The sequence below is a fragment of the Magnolia sinica genome, chromosome 18 (assembly GCF_029962835.1).
Source record: "Magnolia sinica isolate HGM2019 chromosome 18, MsV1, whole genome shotgun sequence".
Lineage (NCBI taxonomy): Eukaryota > Viridiplantae > Streptophyta > Magnoliopsida > Magnoliales > Magnoliaceae > Magnolia > Magnolia sinica.
Genome location: NC_080590.1, coordinates 12,040,378 through 12,050,283, shown reverse-complemented (window position 1 = coordinate 12,050,283; position 9,906 = coordinate 12,040,378). Strand labels below are relative to the sequence as shown.

Below are 9,906 nucleotides of genomic sequence, written 5' to 3'. Positions count from 1 at the left end.
TGAGTCATATTCAAATCTCTAGTAGACCACACCAAAGAAAAGAGTGGAGAGAGTGACACCCACCATTAAAAACTTATAAGGGCCATACAATTTTTGAGCAAGCTGATATTTGTGTTTTCCCTTCTTTTATGTATGTGTTAACTTATGAATAGGTTGGATCTCAAATAAACATCACAGCAGACCTTAAAAAGGTTCCAACGATGGGCGTCACACTCTCCACGGTTTCATGTGGTGGGTCAACTACAGCTTTGGATCTGCTTCATTCCTTGACTCATGCCTTAAAAAATAATCTCTCCAAGTGGATGAATGGTGTGGATACAGCACATACATCATGATGGGTCCCACATAAGCTACTCAACATGTCAGTAGCTGATCCGTGTCCGGTAGTAAGGCATGGTAGTGACCCCTTTCCAGGATATTATGCCAAAAATAAGCAGATCTAAATCTGAAGTGGACCACACCACACACCACAGGAAACAGTAGAAACTTTCAGGGGGCTACACAAGTTTTGGTCCAAGCTGATGTTTGTGTTTTCCCCTCATCCGTATCTGTGTGACCTAATCAACAGGCTGGATGGAAAATAAACATTATAGGCCCAAGGAAGAATTCAATGGTGGGCGTTCAATCACCACTGTTTTCCTGTTTTGTGGTCCACCTGAGATTTTGATCTGCCTCATTTAAGGGCTCATGCCCTAAAATGATCTGGACAAATGGTGGATAGCATGGATAAAACACATAAATCATGGTGGGCCCACAGCTTTTCCAGCCCTCACCTGTACAAATCCCGTCACTAACGAATCCAAATCTATAATCTAATGGGACGACTATTCAGCTGATTATCAGTGACCGCGAAAATAGCCGGGTCCCACTGTTTCTGCCAGTCAGTTTAGGGGAGCAACTAAGCTGATACTCTACAGATTAACAAGTGAGAAGATTAGTGAAAACCTACCCTTGTTTCTTGTGGTATGGTCCACCTGATAATTGGATCTGTGTCATTTATGGGATAATATCCTAAAATGATCTGAAAAAAATGGATGGACGGTGTGGACACATGATACACATATCAAGGTGGGCCCCATTGTAACCCCACATTAAGGGCCCCACCATCATGGGCGAGGGGTAGCAGAGCTGGCATGGGACAACTCGAGTAGTTTAGATTCGAGCCAAGTGGGTGAGTTTCGAGTTGACTTTATCCAATCTTGAGTCAAGTTTAAGTTACTCAGTAACTTGACTTGACCCTAGCCGAGATCCAACTCGGTACTAACTCGACTTGTACATATATATATTTATAAAAAAATAATAATAATAATAAAAAACTATCAGATCTGAGATGCTGATGGGGAAGCTGCAATTCTTGGCGAGTGAATCTAGATCTTGAGTTGTAATTTCAGCCTGTGGATATCTGCCGCACTCGACCTGACTCAGTGCCGACTCGACCCAACTCAGTACTTGTGACCAGGTAGGACTTGGTCCAGATTAATAAAGGCCACACCTGGATTTGGATCGGGTCAGGCATGCTAGACTCGGTACCGAGTTAGGTCGAGTTTGGATCAGGCTTATCTCAAAATCAGATCGAGTCCGATCACCCCTAACTCGGTCCGACTCGACTTGATGCCCACATCTATTTCCCAGTAACCACAAGCTCGCTGCAGCCCACCACGATTTCTGTGTTACATGCACTCCATTCATGTCACAAGCTCATTTTCGAATGTGAATTCAAGTGTGTGGGAGATCCGAAACTGAAGTGGGTCACACCACAAGCAACTAGGTTTGAAGGCCCATCATCAATGCCTTCTGGGCATCACAATAGTCCACGATGACTTTTGGATCTCCCCTTGCTTGGATTCATATGGTAAGAACCGTGTAGATAAATGAGTGCAACTTGGTTGCAACTCCAAATCCAGCTATGTGTTGGTGGGACTTTGATTAGAGGGCTCACTAAGATGTATGCATTGTATATGCAACGATGTTCATTTGTTTTGCCCAATTATTTAAGAAAATGGTCTAAAAAATAAAGTAAATATAAATTTGAGGTCTACTACTATTGGAATATTTGGTTGAATTAAATAAAGTATTTAAAATCGAGAACTAAAATTTGTAATATAAGACTTGTAGAATTGAGTTGAAGCATGACATGAGTTACTCGGCTTGAAATTGAACTTACTCTCCTCGGACAACATCCCAAGGTGTAGTGTTTGGTTGTACGTGGAAAACAACTATTAATCTCAAAAACCCTATTTAAATATTACATTGAAAAGTAAGGTAGGGCCCATTTTGATATTTGTGAGTAATCCACCCGTCCATCCCTTTTCTATGAACATTTTAGAACACACTATCAAAAGTCCAAAATTTGAGTCATACGAGAGAAAAGAGTACAGGAAGAATTTCCTAATGTTGAAACCTTCCCGAGCTCCACTTTGATGTTTATATGTCATCTTAACCGTTTATAAGTTCATTCCTATTGGGATGAATTGAAAACATAGAAAATTTTATCACAATATAAAACTTTTGTGGCCATATGAATGTTTCAATGGTGGTCATTTAATCCCCATTGTTTTCACTTGTGTGGCCCACTTGAGTTTTAAATCTAATTCATTCTTGATCGGATGCCCTAAAACAAGGCGGGCCCTACCTTTCTTCCCAACATAAGAACTTCCCAACTTATGCTTTCAGGAGGATATTAATGAATTTCGGAAACCGTGATTGAGTCGCGGGAAGCTCTCCCTCACCCTCGTTACTATTCCGGAAACCTAGGGTGATTTTTCAAACCAAGGGATTTAAGGATAAATCCCACTTTATAACGTCTAATTGCATACGCCAAACACTGCGTGTTTTACACGGAGTATAAATAGGTATCGGAGACAACTACAGTCCATTGAATTTTTATGTCCGTAGAACGAAGGGCTATGATCAATCGCGGAAATTCTTAATCTGCGCTTCGGTGAACCGGTGTCTTCCTATGGTCAGCCTATAAAAACAGCTCCCGCCATTTTCCTGAACTCTACAAAGGACGCGAACACGCTAACGTGCGCCATACCCGGACGAAGGAGGGGTTATTTAAACCTAGTCCTACCAAGCGAGAGTCATCATCCCCCATTCCTTGAAACCCGTTCTCCCTTGCCAATTCTACCCCCGAAAACCCCTAAAATTCTCTATTTCTACCTGTCAAAGAAAGAAGAAGAGATGGGGATAATAAGGAGCAGCTTCACATTCATGCTGGGAACCGTGTGCGGGATTTACGTGGCTCAGAACTACAATGTTCCCAACGTCAATAAGCTCACCAACACGGGCCTCTTGATAGCCAAACACATCGAAGAAAATTACCGGAAGCCGAAAAGGAGGGGCGACGACGAAGATTAGCTGCCACCACTGCTTCTGGAATGTTCTAGAAGCATCGGGTCCTTCTCTCCCTCCCTCTGTGTGTGTGTGTGTTCTTTACAATCCGCCCGAGAATGTCGTGGAAACTGGGATTGGAATTTTGATGTATGGGGTTTATGCTCGGTTTAATGATGATCAGACTGTTTTTCTACTTATTTTGTATTTGAATTTTACGCTGCAATGCATTCATGATTCTGCGTCATTCTGGTATTGATTGTGAATGGGAAGCCGGGCATGCACACTAATTGTTTGGGATTTGGTTTTTGAAATTTTTTTTTTTGTTTGAATGATCTTTTGCTTTGTGTTGTGTTGTATTTGTATATATGATTTTGTTGCAGATGAAAATCATATCCTGGGTTTTAAACTATTCGAATGGATTCCCTATATTTTGTTTGGATGCATTATTCGACAACAACAAAGTAGAATAAAAACTGACAATAGATTTGCAAATTCCATCTTTATTTGAAATCTTCTCGCGCTCAATAACTAGAGAGGAAAGAGAGTTGGTGCGCGCCCTGGCACTGGACATTCTATGAAAAAACTTCCTGTTCCGATCCTCCTCTTTAAGCCAGTCGGCCCAGGATTGCTTGCGCCACTTTATTTCCTCCTCTTTGAGCGTAGCACAGTAATTTGAAGATAACTTATCTTTGGAAGTGAGTTCTTCCTCTGAAAGCTGACCTCCTTCCTCTTTAACATCCAAAGCTTGAACCGCACTGAGGAGAGCTGACATTTGAGATTCTATTTCACCAAAGAACTCTTGATTCAAGCTTTTAACTTCAGCTTTAACATCTGAATCTTCTTAAAAAGTTTAAAACTCGGGAGTCTCTCTATTTCAAAGGAGGACCACTAAAGTTTCTACAATGAAAAGGCAAAAAGTAAGCCAAGACAAGACAAGACAAAAGCTAGGTAAAACCAAAACATTAACAAGTTTATTTGACATAAGCCAACATAAATGAGCAAAATGGCCATTTGGGCCAATGGCCGTTCTTGTCAATGCAAACATGTAACTTTGAAGCATACCCTAATGGTACTTTGATTTATATTCCAATGTATTGAGGTGTATTGCCTTGTCACCATCAATTATCTTCCCAATAATTTTAATACCTTCCACGTTCTGTAACTTTAATTTGAGATACATATTTGGGGATAGTGATTGGTATATTTTTATATTTTAACTTGCTTGATAGGTATGGAGAGAATTCGATTTTGGGAAGATGTTTGGAGGGGCAATGTGCCTGTTTGCGTCTCCTTCCCGGCTATTACCCGCCTTGCTCAGATCGGCAAGTCATGATCAATCGTTGTTATTAGATCTGTAGTGGCGCAGCTGTGCGGTCTCCGTCATGTCGCTGAGCTCTTTGTGATGACGAGGTAGAGGAATATGTTGTGCTTTTGGAGTTCCTCCATTGTTGTTGGCCCCGGATGGATGAAAAGGATAGCTTGGTTTGGCTCATGAAAAGTTCGGGAAGTTTCTCCGTTAGGTCTTTCTACTTCATGCTTTGGTCTAATGGGACAAAGTGTGGAAAGACAACTCGTGTGGCACTATGGTGCTCCCCCAAGATCGGAGCCTTTGGGTGGTTAGTGGGAAGGAACATAGTGTTAACGATGGATAACCTTCAAAAGCATTCCATGATCATCCCGAATGTTTGTCTCTTCTACATGTCCAATGCTGAATTGGTCAGCCATCTTTTTATCCATTGCTCCTGCTCTACTCGCATATGGGCCTCCTTTTTCATCAGATTCAATGTTGTGTGGGTCATGTCATGGGATATTGGTGACTTGCTAGTCGAGTGGCATGGGGTTTCTCTTTACAACAAGCGGCCGGCAGTGTGGTGTATTAGCTCTCTCTCTCTCTCTCTCTCTCTCTCTCTCTCTCTCTCTCTCTCTCTCTCTCTCTCTCTCTCTCTCTCTCTCTCTCTTCTGCCCTTTGTGATCATTGATATTATTCAAATTTTATCACATAAAACAAAGGTCAAATTCATTCAACAAGTTTCCTTTTTTAATAGAGACGAACTTTCATTGAAGGGCACAGTATCATTGCATCCAGCTCATTAGTTAAGCTGGTTAGAGCGTGGCCCTACTGGAGGGGAGACCTGGGCTCAAGACCTGCTGAAGTTCTGGTTATGGTCCTGCCTGAACTGATTATGTAATCCCAACCAAAAGAGAAATAGAAGAACACAATACCGTGACAACAGTTGAACTGTGATAGAAGAACACAGTATCGTGACAACAGTTAACCATCTCAATGTTGAGTGTTGAATAAACAGTGCCCTAAAAGGAAAACTTTCAATCTTTCTGCATCACAATGTCTTAGCGCAATTAATTTTGAGGAGAAGCTAGGTAGCCATTTTTGTTGGGTTTTCCCAGATACATGGTTCATATTATGCATTCAGTGCTCTATATCACCTATTTCTTTTATTGTAAGTAGCCCAAATCAGATAGTACTGCACGAGACAAATGACTTTTGAGTGTGGCTGTTCTCTTAGTTCCTTGTTGAAGAAATAAATTTCTAGCCACAAAATGGACATCATTTTTCATATCAGCCCACATCTTCATGATATTTTGATATTTTGAAAACACGTGAAGATTGATTGCCTCAAAAGGTGATGCACTAATGCTTCACGAATGTGTGCTGTTACAACTTACAAGTACAAAGGCTGGAAGATCTGCATAACATCTAGTTAACTGTAGTTATTGATGACCAGTTATGCCCGAAGCATGGCCAGTCGCTCACTGCATATCTTCATGATGTGCCACTTAAGCACTATTTATATGTTTGGACTTTAAGTAACTTTAGGTTCCTACTCAATATACAATGACAATTCATCTGAACTGAAATCACACATACCATCATCCGAAGAAAGGACACATGATTGGTTCCTCTTCTTGCATAAACGCCATTCATCAATACACGCCATTTGATTAGGGTCCAGATTAGAAAGCGCTTTCTGCCCAATGGTTCCTAGAATATTTTCAGCTTCACCAAGAAGAGATGCTGCTTCCACAACACTCAATGTCCTCACTTCAATGGCACTGCAAAGGCATTTCATGGATATAACACCTGGTAAGTTGGTAAAACAAGCGGCCAATATATCGGCTATCGTCATCTGTAACCATTCAAGCAATTCGTGCTCTGCCCCAAATTTGTTGTAATCTTGGAGAATAGTTTGACAGACTCTGTACATCGAATTGGCTGCCAAAACCTTGGGAGGCCATTCAAGTGGAGTTTTCTTTTTTCCGACCCCACTCGTAAACTCCAAAACGAGTTTCCTGCCGATATCTGCAAGTTCTTCGAGTACCTTCTTAGAACATTTTCCTTCACGGGCAAATTTGTAAAGATTCTCATTGAGCCAGCGATTGTAAACATCGACACCCACCCAGACACTATCTGCAGCTTCCTTCATGTTAGTTGGCCCTTTGGCATCCAGTGTCTTTTCTACAAGCCTTACATACCTGAGGCCTTCATGTACTCCACACAGCAATGATTTGATCGCGCATGGATCAGTGTTGGGAAGTGCGACTGCAATGCTTGTGAGGGTCACCACAGGCAGAGCCCAACAGTTGGGAGGTTCTGCCCATGTTATCGAGGGAATTTGGTCACTGTCAAACTTGCCCACTCCCTTGAAACCTTCTGATGCAGTAGACTTTTTTAGCAGTTCTACCAAGTAAGTTGGTTCACGCTTAGTGGCGTTCCTTATCCATCGGTCCATGCACTCGCATCCATTTCTTGCAATTAACCGGACCAGTGAGTCTTCCCCCTCAAGATGAAGTACAAAATCCCTCAGGTTCGGATTGGATCCTGACTCAGATCCTCCCTCCCTGAAAATACTTTCACTGGGTGCCAGATTTTTCAGTAATCTCATGCAGTGGAAAAGGGAAGACAACCTTTTGAGAAAGCACATGATCACTACCGAGACCATCCTAATGGATTTGCTCACCAATACTACCACAGTTTGGATTGCTATAAGGAGATCAAGAATTCGGTTTTTGGAGATGTGGGCAATCTTCCTAACACGCCTGCTGCTCATGCTGCCGATCCCAAAAGGCAAATGCTTCTCTTTGGCTTCTACGAAACGTAGAATCCACCACATCTCTACTCGGAACTCCTCTCTGAAGCTCCCTTTTCTTTTATGAAGGTTGTGGAAGCCAACAGCATTAAACCATCTGAGAGCAGGGGCGATGGTGCCCACTGCTACTGCAACCGCCTGAGACATCAAAATCAACATACTAGACCACTTGTAGTCAGATTCCCCGCTACAGAAGTTGAAATATCCTGTGGCAAGCGATCGGACCACTGCTTCCACCAAGATCAGAGCAGCAAGGAGACAGAAAGCTCCTGAGGCAGTTGACAATGCAGACCGCCCAAGAACATACTGAGGATTAGAGGTAGCAGCCATCACCCAAAACTTCTTCACATCCTCTTTCTGTTTCTCAACTGCAGACACCCCAATGTTGTCTGATCCGTAATCCGAAGCCTGTCGATGTTTGCTTTTGAACTGTTGTTCAAGCAACTGCTTAGTGGTGGGAACAGTTAAAGCTGAGCACCCCAATATCACAAGCAGAACTAGCATGATAAACATGATTGCGGCGTGTTCAGGTATGAAAACATAAATTACACCAGTACCTATTTGGATTCCAATGTTGACAACCACAGTGATGACGAGAATGCACAGCGCAAGGAAGTTTGCAAGCATCTCGGACTCTTCCATCACTCCTAAAGACGGCATGAAGTTGCCCATCACGGTGCAGATAAGGACGGTGCCACTGAGCTTGGCAAGCTGATCCTGGCGGCGGGGCATGGACGTATTGAGATCAACAGGTAGTTTTGTGGCGATGGTTAATAGGGCCAAGGAAGTCGCATTCAGCGAGAAGTTTCTGTTAGGGAACCAAAGCTTCTTGTTACGCAAACCATGAAAGGCATCGCAGGCCATGGCGAGGGTGCATGCCATAGAAGCTGCTGCTACATAGAGACCGATCCATGGCATCGGCTCGCTGAATTTCGAGTTGTCTAGTTGGCCATTGGTGCTGCACCCATGTAACCCCATCTTGTCTAGCTCTTTCTTCTCGACTCTGCTCCTATTTTAAAAGGATTTGTGTTTGGTCAAAGACCTGTAAATGTGTTTTTTATTTTTCTTTTTTCCTTCTTCTATTGAGCAGCCTTGAATGTGTACCAAAGGTGGTTGCTGCTGAAGTACTCTGCAGTTTGTTGGAGGGAGGCCAATTTCTTACAACGCCTGTGGCCATTGTGATGTGTGTATAACATCAACTCTTGTGCCAGCTCATTTTAGTACGTCTGCCCAGATGCCAGGCAGAATCAAAACTCTAGCGAATGACACCATTAGAAATGTTGGGGATGGAGACGCCTACCATTGAAACCTTGCTGGGGCCTACCATAACCGCTTACATGCCATCCAACCATTCATAAGGTGAGTGATGCAAGGATAAAGGGAAATCAAAATGTCACCCTGTTCCAAACTTCGGTGGGCCTCAACTCCCAAGGTCTCAGTGACCCCTGTCCCACTTCAGTTTTGGAGATGCCTGGTCCTAATATGAGCTGGCGCAGATATCACGTAGGCAGACGTTACAATGGGTCTTTGCATGGGATTCCTACAACAAATCGATTTAAGAAAGTGTCCTTGAACAACAAGTGGGGCCATGGACTTGAAATTGAAAGATCCTGGCTGCAAAAGGTCTTTATTGGTTGAATGGGAACCCTTGTTTGCTGTATGGTCTTTGTTAGGCGCCTCTGTAAGGGATTAGGATCTGTTTGGGAGAAGTTTTGTGCGTGGATGGGCCCATAATATCAAAGGTCTGGATCACGGAACAATGGCCTAACTTGCAGTGTGTCCCACTGTTTCTGCCAGTGTTAGTTTAGGGGAGCAACTGCGTTGATGCTCCTGCGGAGTACTTTTAAAAGAGTTCTTTTCACCCTTTGGATTGATAGGTAAGAGGAAGAAGATTCATGTAAACCTACCCTTGATGGGTTCGTTGATTATCATTGTAAATTTTTTTGGCAATTCAACGCCCTTTTTAATTTATTATGAGAGAGGTTCTCCATAGCACTTACAGGTTATAGTGCTCCTAGGTGAGTCTGTTCAACTTGGCAATCCAAAGGATTGATCTGAACCGTCTGTTAAGTCCAGAACACATTTCATGGGCCACTGTGAAATTTTTTTAACACTGATCATATGATTGGTCATCCTTGGTATGTACTTATTATCTATAGTGGTCCCTTTTCCAAGCCATGGATGGATGGCTATGATTGCCTAACAGAAGTGATTCTTTGGGAATCATAAGCAATCCATGATTTGGCCCTAACCAATAGATGTATCAAATGGTCGATTGAACCTATTTTGTCTAATCATTCTTGACCGTCCGTACAGAGGCCCATTGATCAATTGCTTTATATTTTTTTGGAAGGGGGTGGTGTTTTCATGGTAGCCAATGAAATGTGTCCGAGACATAAGGAACAATCTAGATGACTGGATTGGACTGTCTAAGTTAAAATGGCTATGAAAGCACCGGCTAGAA

At 42.7% G+C, this 9,906-nt stretch overlaps 2 protein-coding genes across 3 annotated transcripts; one reads left to right on the top strand and one right to left on the bottom strand.

The window, feature by feature from the left end:
* Positions 1-3,037: 3,037 nt before the first annotated feature.
* LOC131233599 (uncharacterized) lies at positions 3,038-7,611 on the top strand. 2 transcript variants are annotated; one of them, XM_058230379.1, is made up of 2 exons: positions 3,038-3,398; positions 7,512-7,611. In XM_058230379.1, exon 1 carries the CDS (start codon positions 3,184-3,186, stop codon positions 3,358-3,360), a length of 177 nt encoding a protein of 58 aa, XP_058086362.1. In that variant the 5' UTR covers positions 3,038-3,183; the 3' UTR covers positions 3,361-3,398; positions 7,512-7,611. The 2 variants fall into 2 exon arrangements, with proteins under 2 accessions (XP_058086362.1, XP_058086361.1); XM_058230378.1 differs by lacking the exon at positions 7,512-7,611 and adding an exon at positions 4,566-5,196.
* On the bottom strand, positions 6,177-8,420 carry LOC131232281 (uncharacterized). The gene has a single exon (XM_058228522.1). It carries the CDS (start codon positions 8,418-8,420, stop codon positions 6,177-6,179), a length of 2,244 nt encoding a protein of 747 aa, XP_058084505.1.
* Between the last annotated feature and the right edge of the window lie 1,486 nt (positions 8,421-9,906).